This window comes from Scomber japonicus, chromosome 9, assembly GCF_027409825.1.
Source record: "Scomber japonicus isolate fScoJap1 chromosome 9, fScoJap1.pri, whole genome shotgun sequence".
Taxonomy (NCBI): Eukaryota; Metazoa; Chordata; class Actinopteri; order Scombriformes; family Scombridae; genus Scomber; species Scomber japonicus.
This window is the reverse complement of record NC_070586.1, coordinates 9,641,317-9,655,019: the sequence shown is the minus strand read 5'-3', so window position 1 is coordinate 9,655,019 and position 13,703 is coordinate 9,641,317. Positions and strand designations below refer to the sequence as shown.

The window sequence follows — 13,703 nt, the reverse complement described above, 5'->3', positions numbered from 1 at the left end:
GTAGCTTTTCATATTTTTTGTAGGTTTCGCATCCACCGAGCAATCTGTGACCTCACCCCTAGATGTCACTAAATCTTACACACTGGTCCTTTAAAGTTTCATACAGTGTTGTGTTTAAATATAGCCGTTAACCATTTAATATTGTATACACATGAAAATCATATCCATCTCTGTCATGCAGGCTTTGATAATAAGGTGTAGCGTTATATTTGCTGTTAATGTAGCCCGAAAAGTCTGTGACAAACTTTCGGAGGAAGCCTTTTTTTTTTTAGTGGTTCTTTTTTGCAGTGAAGGACTTCATGGGTTTTTTTTCTTAGGCGAAACAGCCAAGACTTGACAAGAAATCATTAGTAATGCTTTAATATAAGGCCCAGTGGGAGCAGGAGTGTTGGCTTCAATTTTATGCTTAAAACTCCCCACGAGCCTGTTATTAGAGTTTCAGAAGCTTCGGGTGGGCCACGGAGAATGCACATAGACACACACACACGCACCTTTTTAAAAATCTGCAGCACACTTCAACACAGAACCACAAACCTGCATGGCGTCCTCACCATGAGAAATGCCTCAGCCAGCATCTTTTCTCCTGTTGCAGTGCGCTGCTTGTAATTAGGCTGCTGTTGTTGCTGCTGTCACCGCTCATTTTCAACTCAATTGAGGCAGAGGGAAGAGAGCGGCTAAAACAATATTGCCTCAGTCATAAAATCTAGTGTAATTATCCAGGTTTTATGTGCACTAGGGAGTCAAGAATTCCCTTACATGACAAGAAGTAAATTGCAAGAATAAAATTAAGTGCAGCTTCAGAACACTTCGGTAGTGGAACCTCTGCGCTGCTAAAATGATAAAGATAAGATTGACAGTCGTGTTGTTTTCTATTTCATGTTAAGATTGAATTTGCATTCTTGTGCATTTACTGAATCAAGGCGCTTGATTTTACACTATTGTTCACTGACTCATACCTCCATGAAACCCGTATCCAGCTCCAAACAGAATGAAATTGTGCAGCAACAGAATAATAAACTTTATTCATGGCTAATGTAAAATGAGATGTCAACCAAGAAAGATTTGTAGCATTAGTGGCTTTGGTCACACATTGCTTTCTTCGTATAAACTAATAGAGGACATGCATCAGACCTTTTATGTGTTTAGCGTTGGGTGAACAGGTTATTACCATCATGTCACCTGAATGTTTCTAAAAATATTCTTCTTATATAACAGGAACATTATCATGGTACAGCCATGAATGGAGAAAAATGAAATTTTCTGATGTTTAAGTACCAATTCAGCATCACATTTTCTATGGACAAGTGTTAATGGAGCCTAGGTATATCACTTACTTGCCTCCAAGCCATTGCAGCTAAGACCCAGTAAGCATGGATTTGGTCATTTGATAATGAAAATGCAGTACTGAGTTAAAGTAGTAGTTGTTATGTGGGGTAAATTTTTAGTTTTCTGCATTACATATAAGATTTAAATATTTCAATTATTACATTTTAACATGCATCAGGTTCTAACTATACGAGTATAGGAATTTGAATTATGTTGAAGTCACAGTTATGTGCAATCAAGACATCAATACCTCTAAAGAGCTGTAACTTACCAACCAAATTTAAACCAGTTGAAATGGATGCTTGATTATTTTACTTGCAGTTTAATTTGGCTGCATGCTTTATTTGAATTAACTTTTTTTATATACCTTTGATGCCTTCTTTGTTTGTTTGTTTTGTTGTTGTTTTTTGAATATATTTTAATTTCTGTTTTTTAATGGCTGAAATGACAATTAAACCTGATTAAATCCATGCTTACTGGGCCTGTACAGTATGTATGACATGTTATGAAGTTATTTATAAGGTTATTTAACTGTTGTTTATTGCTTGAATGTTTATTCTATTGATCAATTTTTTAAAAACTGGTCAATGTGGAGGGGAGGGTTTACCACAACTGAAATAAACTTTATCTCCCCTAACTCCTCTAAATAGTTTAATACCTATAGGAATGCAGCACATGTAGGTCAAGTAGCTGATGAGTAGAGTACTGTAGGTGATGGCAGACTGATGACTTGAAAGGTGACTGACTTTATTTAAAAGTATCCTGCTGTATGTTTAGCTGGGAGTGATGAGGAAATATGCAACATAGACAGACAAGTTTAAGGTAATTGCTGTTTAAATACTGTTGCAGGCACCACAGTGAACGCTCTGTAGCCCAACGCGGGTCCACAAACCTGTCGTTGGAAGTCACTGAGTTACACCAGTTGTTCGATTTCCTCCTTATATCTGAACCTGTAATGTTTTTCCATACTGTAATCTTGGTCTGTTCATCCTGGAAGAGGATTAAAGATAGAGGGTCTATACAGGTTGTGAAGTCATTGAGGCAAATTTATGAGTTGTGATATGAGGCGATATATATATAAAAATGAATGCTACTTGAGTCTACTGTATAATGGTGCTTTTGGAAGCAGAATTCACCATCCAAACAACCTTTCACCTCATCATCATCCCCCCATACAGACATGACTGTACTGAATTGTTTGCAGCCAAAGCTACCTGACATTTCCTGTTGGTCTGCCAAGAGACATTTCCCACATGGCAAATGTTTTGAAGAGGTGTCTCGTCTCCTGTTTCTGTGACTGAATACCTCTGAGATTGCAACCTTTTGAACCGACCACAATTGTAGTGATGCTGTATACCCGTGATCTCGCCTTTTTCAAAGCTGCTTAGATCACACTTTTTGAGTTATTTTTTTCACATGGGAAGCCAGTGTAGAAATGGAGCTGTGTGGCATGCACCTGCTTAGATGGCAGATGAACATGAAAGCTTTTCTCCCTCTGCAGGGGAATTGTGTTAAGGCCACTGTACAGTATATGTCTGATTGATGTTTATTTTGCTTATGACAGTGATGATCCAGTGGGTCTGAGTCAGGAGTCTGACATCATTCTTGACCTAAACTTGCACCAACCTCTCTGACTTAAAAGCGAGCACTCTCCCTGTTGATGAATTTGTTATTTTTGATCTCTGGTCCTTCTTCTTCTCTGGCTCTGACTCACTCTAAAGTGTCCTTCTAACATTAAGTCCCATTCAAATCCCCCAGTCATTAAAAATAATGTCTGGCATTATACAGTAGTTTGAATTTTGAATTTTCTTGCTTCTCAAGTTTGAAACTCATCAAGTATGAACTGTCTGTGACACCACTGCTGACTGATCTAACAAAACAATTGTACAAGAGAAAAAAATCTATCTCCCTTAGTCTATTTGTCCTACTTCGCTTTAACCCTTACTGGTTTTACCGCATGAGACAAATTACTTTCAGCTGAGAAAGTAGGTTTTATGCAAAGTGTATGTCTGCATCATTTCACACTCAAGGTACATTATATAGGCCAATCCTGCTGCCCTGCTGTAGCAGAAGGAGATAAAAGGATTACGGCCCATATTTTCATGCAAAATTGCTGCCTATTGTTGCTGTGACGTCCTACATACTCTGTCAGGTGCTGCATGCTTTTCCTGTCAGAGGTACTTACAGTTTTGCTAAGAAACATGAGGAGGCGTATATGTATATGAATCTAAATATACAAATGTGAACATACTGACGGAGAATTCCTCAGAGTAAAAGGTGATGTCATTGGATGTCTTGCTTTGTCTGATCAACAGTACAAAGCACAAAAATATTCAGTTTACTATCATGTATGACAAAGAAAAGCATCAAATCAAGAATATTTTTGCTTATAAGAAGACAATCGATCATTCAACTATCAAACTATTTGGCTATTTATTTTCTGTTTATCTACTTAAGTGATTAATCGATCAATCGTTCGGTTGCTGGAGTGTGTGAGCATCTGTGAACAGTGCAGTGTGGATATTAATGGCGTCACAGCGGACACAGTAGATTTCCACTCTGGGCTGATGGCGAGTTGCCTGTCGCCTACCTCTGTGCCATTTTTAGCCTGCGGCGGCTCTGGCTGGCCTCGTTGCCACCTTGCCGCTCAGTGCCACGTGTGGGCAGGCGCTGGCTGGGGGCCTCTCCTGTCTCCTGGGCTGCTGCTGCTGCTGCTGCTGCATGGTGGGGCTCCCGTGGGACTGGGCTGTGGGCCGGGGTGGGGTAAGGCGGAGAGAGCAAGGGTGGGAGTGGAGGGAGTGGGGTGGAGGGGGGGACTCACCGCTGACTGAAGCACACTAGCGGTCTTAAGGAGCGCTGCTGAGGGGAAGTCCTGTGCGTTTGAAGTAGGGACCTCAGAAAGCCTGTTTACTCAGGAGGGGGAGGGGGGGAGCTGGCCCGCTGCACAAGAATGCCTGTGTCATGACGGGAGCGGCGGAGAGGAGGAATGCGCTCCACAATCCCAACACTGTAGGAGCCGGGCCACGACTGAGGTGGCAGCCATTTCTTCCTATTTATTTTAGCTCCCTCTCCACTCAATCACTGGCCCTGTCTGCGGCCCTAAGAATCCCTGGAAAAATGAAAAATGGCCTGCGCTTTTATTTATGGCGTTAGATTTCCAAGTGTTTGCCAGCACAGTATCTTCACCCAATGGGGATGAAATATAAAAGCTGTGATTTCATTTTTTATTTATTTTATTTTTATGCTTCGATCATTTATTTACTCAGGGGAAGTTCACAGAGCGTGGAGGAGCTTTTTCAGGAATGCTCTGCCTCACCTTTCTTCAGGTACAGACATCCATACTTAGGAGGCTCTCAAAGAAATCATAGTTCTGTCTTTTAGGGTGTGTTCACGCCAAATATGTTATGAGTGGTTTTGCAAAAGAGTTTACTCTGTACATTCAGTTAATTTAACCAGAAAGGGAACACATGGGTACTAAAAAGACATCTGAAAATGTCTTTATCTTCTTCCAAGAGTAACACAAATAGGTTGAATTGTTATAAATAGATGTGTCTGTTTATCTGATTCTTCATGTGAGCTTAAGTGGTGTGAAGACCAAAGAAGGTTAATTCCAGTATAGACTGCCAACACAGTCATCATGCTTTAGGTAGCCACGAGATTGGAACGAGATTTGTTTTGACACCCGGCTGCCAAATTTTCTGACACGGCAGGATGACGGGTCACCGAAACGTCTTTAATACACAAGCTACTTGTGAGTCCATGTGACTTCTGTTTACCAACTCTGGTTTGTTTGGAAATGGGCTGCGTGAACCTACATGAACCCACTTTTTAGCTCAAGGCCAGTGCTGTGTTGCTGGCAGACAGGCAGAGGTTTATGGACATTACCAAATGGAAGATGACCTCCTTCCACTTCAGTTTATATTCGGTTTTTGAGGATCAGATTGAGGATTTGCTCAACTGAGACAAATGCACAAGGGCCCCAGGGGGTCAATGGCGCCACTGAGGGCCATGGCCACCCTGATATAATCACTGCCCCAATCATCGCATATTCATAATATGCTTCTGAGTATGCACTGAGGCATAATTTCCATAATAAGGGGATAGAAGCGATATGCCCCCCCCCTCTCCCCCACTTTCAAAATCTTTTCATTGATATATTTTTCACCACAAAAATATTGCTTAATAACTCGACTGTCTGGCCAGCCGTCAGATTCTGGCTGAGAATGTGAATCGAGCTCCTGATTTCAGACATCAATTACAGATCTGTCTCGGTCAATAGCGGGTTGATTTTGTTTGTGTCTCGGCCTCCGGTGGCTGCTGGCTGGATGGAGGCGGGAGGCTGAGCCAAATGATGCTGGCGAGGATGTAGCGGAGAAGCCTCGTACATAGGGAAGGAGATACGCTGCACAGATCTTGTTTCACAGGGCTGGCTGGAGGCCTCTCCTGTCAAATTTGGTGGATACCTTCCACAGTTATACTTCTTTTAAGTAAAAAAACCTTCCCTCTTAGTGTCTCAGGATTATCACAAAAAGGTGGAATTTGGCTCAGAAAAGACTATAATTTTGAAAGCTATTGACTTAATTTAACCAATTTGTCATAAACTTTTACATAGATTTTTGTACAGAATGAGGATTATGGGTTACAGCAAGAAAAAACATGTGTCAGCGTTCATTTTGGCACACGACTTTTGTTTCAGGGCAGACTTGAAACATTGCGAACCTCTCCTTTTAATAAACAGCAGGATATAATAAGTCGTAAACCTCTCCTTGAGTAATGTAATGATGGTGCGGGCCTGATAAAACAATCCCTCCTGCCTGCCTGCAAACATTTGAGATATTTAAACTGCTTAAAACACCTCGGGAGTGCACTGAGGGGGCACATTCTTCATTTCAATTTGAGATCATGTCAAACAAGATTAAAATGAAACAAATAAGAAACTAACAGAAAAAAAATACAATTTTCCACTTAGTCTGAGACCAAACAAAACAAACTGTATGCATAATCAGCCTTACAGTTGGCCGGCAGCTCCACTGAATCAAAACAGTCTCGCTCAAAGATGATGATTGATTCTCATGCTTGCCAATATTTCCTCCACCAGGTTTTGAACCTGTGACTCTCCCGCTGGCGGTTTTTATGACCAACAAAGCAGCTGATACCACAGAGGAGATCATTTTTCAGTCGTTACAGTGTAAAATTTTATCTCCACTGAGTCCTACTATAAAGTCTGCAGCCACTCAATCGGGAGAAAAGGAGTTGTTTGCTCTCATCAGGATTACTGAAGAGATCCAAATGAAGGATTTCATATTTCCCTGAGAGGTTCGACAGAGACGGCCTCGGCCTTCAGAGTGTAAAGCTGAGCGGTATTAGGGAGATTCGAAGTACTGGCAGGCTATTCCTTCAAAAAAGAGAAGTATTAGCAATTTCATGGTCTGATCCAGAACCAGCGAGTGTAGAGGGGACCAAATACTGTCAAGTCAGATAGTTCCCTTCATTTTCGAGTGATGACAGAAACTTGCTTTGAAGTCAAATCAGATTTTCCTATTACATAACGCAAATGAGGACAATCTGTGAATTGCAAAAATGTGGCCTTAAAACAACAATAGATTGTTTGTTCTTAGAGTGTTATTACTACCAGCTGAAAAATGATCAGTGGTTTGCATAACCTGATAGCAGTTCAGCAGCTTTTACTACTGTGTCACAAACATGTTAACCTCATACGCTCAGAGAGACAGTAAATGTAGCCTGAGGCCTTATTAACGTATGAGTAATGTCTGAAAACGTCGCCACAGTATGTGAGACAATAATTGAAATACCCACTTGGTCACCTCAGGGCAGACAAAAGAGTGAAAGGCAGAAATGTAAACTATTACATGAATGAAAAGTACATTTCAAAATAGTGCAGCTTTTTTTTCACACACTTCACTCTCCAAATTTGAGTGTCTAAGTTCAGCAACAAACAAGACACTGCTCAGGGCAAAAGTGATCATATTGACCCCTGTCCCTCAATTATTTGTCCCACTTCCTGTTAGAGCTGCAACAATTATTTTTATCATTGATTCATCTTCATCAAAAAACTGTGGAAAAAAGAAGAAGAGCCTGAAGTGACAAGATCAAATGTGTTATTTTGTGCAACCAACAGTTGTGAAAGTGAAACCATCAAATAGTTGTTTTTTTAACCTAAACTATCAATCATTTATCACAATATCGCGCTGCTACCAGGCGGGGAGTTCTGGTCCTCTGAAATGAGGCCAACGCGAAAGTAACTTAGAGCTGCATTCTATCAAAAGACCACCAGGGGCGACTGTTTTGGTGTCAAAAGGACTTCCGTCTCTATACAAGTCAATGGAGAATTCACCAACTTCTCACTTGCTTTCTAACCTCAGTAAACGTTTTCAAAATGTGTTTATGGTCTCAATCGCTAGTTTAAAGCCTTCTTCAATGCAGTATGATGTTCATTTGTGACATTTTGGCCTCCCTGATTTTATATTTGATGATAAAGCAGGGTATGCATTAGGGCGTGGCTACGTCCTGATTGACAGGTTGATTCCCCAATGTCCTCGAGATCCAGCCCTCGCAACCTCCCCACTCCGCCCATGGCTCCGCCTCATGCCCGTATAAGTAGAATCCATGTTTTTATTTTCCTAGCATGCACCTGAAATTTTCAAGATGGCGCTGCCTAGATTCGAAACTATTGGCTTCCGAGTAGCAGTCCACAAACCAATGGGTGACGTCACGGATGTTACGTCCATTTCTTTTATACAGTTTATGCTTGTCACTGAGAGCCAGATGACACAGTGTGGTTCTGCTGTGCACCTCCTGTGTTTTAAATGAGATTTAACTGGCACTAAATCAAGTATTGGTTAAACTAAGGCTTTTATTTAAAAGGATATATGTTAACACTTTTTTCCTTGGTTTCCTTGGGAGTGAAACATATTTTGGTTTATAGGAATATGTATTGCTGTGTATTATTATTCTCACAACACAAATATCTCCTCTTTTCTTGATCTCTGTACAGGACCAGAGCTGGATGTTCCCGGAGCTCTCGACTCTGTAGCCAAGCAGGTGAACGAGACAGTCCGACGCCGCCGACGCCGCGATGCCGGAGAAGATGACTACAACATAGAAGTCCTGCTGGGAGTTGATGACTCTGTGGTTCGTTTTCACGGAAAGGAGCATGTGCAGAATTACCTCCTCACTCTCATGAATATCGTGAGTCACTTTTGCTTTTTGTAATTTTGGACACCACTTAATGCTGCACTGGAGAATCTGAGTGTGAGTGTTATGCCTTGATCTTTGTGCTGCACAGTGCTTTCACAGGGATGGGCATCTTAGTAGACAGTACTGTGATTTATTTAGGAATGTTAAACTGTATTGACACCAGTGTAAGAAGATCGCTGTGATAAATACTGCGGAAATCCAGCTATAGAAAGCCTAAATCCTCACACTACTTCCTGCCTCTGTAACACAATGCAGTCTCTTCTTGAGTATTTCTTTCATCACTCTTTCTCAAATAGAAAGTGTGAGGCATAGTATTCATATCCTGAAATAAGTGAGCACTACAGCACACACTTTTGTAGAGTTGTAATGTTTATATTCATCATAACATCTATGAACAATTCTTTTATTAGCAGCTTTATCTCTTCCCATCTATGTTATCTCATCCACAGTCATTTTTCCATCCTTCTAATTGTAAATGCCTCTTCTCATCACTCTTCTCTGTCCAGCTGTTATTACACACATGTCTGAATGGACCACAGACACTTAATTGGCTCACACACTGTCAAGCTAACACCGTTTAACCTGCCGTGGTGGGAAACCAAAACTAAATTGCTTTGTTTATAACCTTTGTGTCGTCCTCCAGGGTTCAAATTGACCCATCTGTGTTGACTGTTCCTTCTTTCCTTTCTTCCTTCCTTCCTTCCTTCCTCTCTCCTTCTCTCTTTCTTCCCCCCCCCTCCCTTCTTCCCTTCCTTCTTTCCTCTGTCCTTCTTTCCTTCCTTCCTTCCCCCTTCCTCTTTTCCTCCCTCCCTCCTACCTGCCTTCCTTCTTTCCTTTCCTTTCCTCCCTTCCTTCCTTCCTTCCTTCTGTTCCTCTTTCTTTCTTTCTTTCTTTCTTTCTTTCTTTCCTTCCTTCCTTCCTCCCTCCTTTCCTTCCTTCTTCCATCCTCCTTTCCTCCCTTCCTTCCTTGACTCGAGGACAACAGGAGGGTTAAATGAGTTTCTTACTTACAAACAGACTCTGGAAGCTTCATCTTTACATCAGTTCTTCATAATTGTGCATATTAAATAAAATGAAATAAAAATTCTTGGTTTCCATCCAAGGATATTGCACATATCTATTCATCCTTTTTAAAAAGAAATCATTGTGTGAGTAGGCTTATTTGGAATAGGTAGCACTATTTTCCAGTCAGGGTCATTACACAATTTAACAAGAAATTGAACAAAAAATGGGAATTTCCATGAATGTATTACTAATCATTTAAAGATCATGAACAGTTGGGAGACTTTATTGTAACAGAGGTCTATTGAGACTTTTTTAAAAATTGTATTGGATCAGACAAACCTCACTGTCAGTCTTTTTTGAAAGAGAAAGTCTGCATTAGTAATGACTTAGTTCTGTTTCCCAGAGCCAAAAGCAATACAGAGAGGTTACACTAAACCATGTAATCTGTCATAACAATCACAAACTGTTGGTAACTGTTCATGATCTGATTATATGAGCTGACAGTTAACAACCGCTTCTCTCCTGTGAGTCCTCTGCTGGAGTTCAGTGTTGTATCAACCAGTCTAGAGTGATCATAGACACCACACAGCTGTTGGGAAGTCTAATTTACACCGCTGTCCACACTGTGAATGCCAATAGTACAGTCTGTAGAAATGATCCCCTCTGTTCAAACACAAAAACAGTGTGCCTTTAAATCCCAAACAGGGATTATCCTACCTACTGTTTGCTTGTTTTTGAGTGTATTCGTACCTCAGCAGGGTCATATAAACCTGCAGTGCAGAACTTTTTACATATAAATGAGAATTTGTTACATTCAAGCTCTTTCCAAACAAGTTCACACAATACTTATTAAGCCAATCCCTGCTAGGTTAATCTCTCTGTATATTTCTGGTGTTAGGTTTGACATTCCCATGCTGGCTGGATGAGTGCATACCGCTCATGCTCTATGGGCAGAGCTGGCTAACTATGGGTTAGCTCTCCGCTAACTTGAATGGTGATGGAATGATTTAATCATACTGGAATCAAATTTAATCAAATGGATCAAATTCTGATTTATCTACTATTTTACAGCAGTAACAGTAGCGACGGAGTACACCGGAGCCTATGACATAAGCATGTGTTGGTAGTGTTTTTGTAATGACTCTCACTGCCAGAAGGGGGAGACAAAAGTCTCATACTCCAGCTTTAATCAAGTTTCTCTTCAATGGCATTCAACAATTTATTCAGACAGTCATTTTGCTTTGGGAGGCAGATTAATGAGTTTTCTCATTAATTTGTCGCAGATGCCAAAGAAAACCGGCGCTAGTGGTAGAAGAAATTAGCAATATGCGGCATCATTTGCTGGTTGTATAGCACGGCATTCCTTTAATGAGGCATTTTAATGCAGATGGAAAGCAGGCAGAATACTTGTGTCCCACTGTTTTCATGTTTTCTACAGAGAGTGGCTTTACGGTGGAAGCTGCTGCTGCTGTTCCTCAGCAACATGTCTACTGATGATCAAAGCTTCCTCCAGGGACTGAGGATGATTGTTTACCCTTACACAAGCGTACATATACAGTATATGCACACACAATCTAATATGCATTAGATACTTTTTTAAATATATATACTGTAGATGAATGACATGTTGTGGGTGAGAATAATTAGACTTGAAGCATACAAACAGTTGGCGATATGGTGGAGAAATCAAAGAAACACACCTGATCATTGATAAGCAGGTTATTGTTTTGGTTCAGTTGACGCTCCTGTGTATCAGCAGGAGACATATGAGCCACCTGCAAACAGGAATCTGCTGCCACTGATTTCATCAGAGAGATATCAAGTGTCTCACTGTTTCAGCTTGCTATCTGTTGATGACAGAAAGGACTGTCTGTATTCCAGACTTGACATATATTTCCTGCAAAAGCATTGTCCTATAAATCTTTTAGAAATCCTTTTTAGCTAGCGCTGCAAAAGATAATCCTTTCAAATGCATATGCAAGCACAGATTGCATAATTGTGTTTGCACTCTTTCTCTGCAGTCCTTTACCTTTCTTTCTGTAATGTGAGAAAACACAACATTGTCTCTCTCGCCCTCAGTGGCTTTATTTCATGCCAATGTGCTTCATTATGTGGTTGGATCAACATTACAACCACACTATCACATTACTAAACATAATGTTGTTATTAAACATGTATTTGGCATTTACTGTGCTGCAATTTCTTCTTACTTACTGGCCATCATTTCTGCAGACATAAAACAGTATCTCTGCAATAATTAAGCTGATATATTGGCCTGGCTGATTTACCAGTCCAGCTCTAATCGGTCAAATATGACCTATTAATTAAACTCTTGACTTTTGAACTTCATGAACTGATTTTTACATTGAACTTCTTGGCAAGCATTTGCTTATTTCCTCTTCTAGTTTAGTTTTAGGTTTAGTGCACATGATGAATATATTATATGTATCCCTCTTTGCTCCCTTTTAGCTGTATTTCTTTCTCTTCTAACACCTTAGGGAAATATCTATCTGTTTGCTGTTTGGCGCTGAGCAGGTAGTGTACAGTGGCTTTTTAGAGCTTTTCCTCTGAAAACAGCTGCCTGAGAGCGCTGAGAGTGAACCAAAACAGGGAAGTTCAGCAGAGTGTTATTATGAAAATATAGATTATATCTGCTTTACGTCAAAATCATAAAAGTCAAAATGTTGTCTTTTGACTGTAAGATTTTTAAAATATAAAATACTTTACTCATCTCATAACTTTATTTCATTTAAACTCATAATTTTTACATTATGCCACAATCAAAAGTCACAATTCCGACTTAGAGTACAAACTTTCACTTATGTCAAAGTTTTGACTTTTCAAAAAGATCATTTTCATAATTATATTATATTATATTATATTATATTATATGTCATCATTTTAACTTAGTGAGTGTGTGTTTTTTTTCTCTCTTTGCCCTTTTATGTATGGACGTATTTTATACTAATATGTCATCCATCTGTGTTGTTGTCTCAGTATAATGCAATGCAATTTAGCATTAACACAAACATACAGCTTCCAAAATGACCATAGAGTTGGATTTATAAACCAAACACCATATAATCATCATGAGAGGCAGTTTACCTGAGAAAAATTAGCAGCGGTATGTTAAGTCTCTCTCTCTCTCTCTCTCTCTCTCTCTCTCTCTCTCTCTCTCTCTCTCTCTCTCTCTCTCTCTCTCTCTCTCTCTCTCTCTCTCTCTCTCTCTCTCTCTCTCTCTCTCTCTCTCTCTCTCTCTCTCTCTCTCTCTCTCTCTCTCTCTCTCTCTCTCTCTCTCTCTCTCTCTCTCTGATTGGTTGCTATGGCTGGTGCTGATACTATTATGAGGTTATTGATGGTGTTTTCCAGTAGAGGTCCCTGCTGGCTTCGACTGGAGGCAGCTCGGGCGCTGGCCTCTGATCGCTGATGATGATGATTATCTGCACACATCTCTGACTCTTGTCTCGCTCTCTATGGCTTTATTCTTATCTCTCTCGCCCATCTCTGTTCTCTCTGATCTGCTGTCAGATTCACCACTTTACTCCTCTGTTCTTGTCCTCTTCTGTTCTTGTCTTCTCTATTTTCCCCTCTTCTATCATACTTCTCTTCTTTATTCATTTTTTTTCTCTTCTTCTCACTTCACTTCACCTCTGCCCTTTTCCTTTTTTCATTTCCTTCTACTCCTATCTTCCCTCTTGCCTTTTTCCTCTCCTTGTCTCCCATCCTTTCTCCCTTCTCCTCTTCTCCTCTTCTCTTATCTCTTTTCATCTTTTTCTCTCTTCTCTTCTTACCTCTCCTCTCCTCATCTTATCTCTTTTCTTCTAACTACGTCTCCTCCTCTCTCTTCTCTGTACTTCTCCTTTTCTCTCCTCTCCTCTCATCTCTTCTCCTTTCTTTATTGTCTCTTCTCTTCTCCTCTCCTTCTCTTATCGCTTGTCATCTCTTTTTTTCTCTCCTTACTTCTTCTCTCTTCTCCTCTTTACATCTCCTACTTCCTGTTGGTTCCTCTCCTTTACTTCGCTTTCTTTATCTTCTCACCGTCACTCCTCTTCTTTTCTCCTTTCCTTTCCTCTTCTTTTTTCCTTCTCTTTTCCCCTCTCCTCTCATCTCCTCTCCTCTCCTTCCTTTTCCTCTTCCTCTTTCTTCTCCACCTC

At 40.4% G+C, this 13,703-nt stretch overlaps 1 protein-coding gene across 1 annotated transcript in view; it reads left to right on the top strand.

Annotated features, from left to right (window-relative positions):
- Window positions 1–13,703, top strand: part of adamts3 (ADAM metallopeptidase with thrombospondin type 1 motif, 3) — a 152,136-nt gene that overhangs the window by 60,484 nt on the left and 77,949 nt on the right. The window contains exon 5 of the mRNA XM_053325466.1: window positions 8,342–8,535. Coding sequence (XP_053181441.1) covers window positions 8,342–8,535 — 194 coding nt within the window. The remainder of the gene's footprint in view (window positions 1–8,341; window positions 8,536–13,703) is intronic.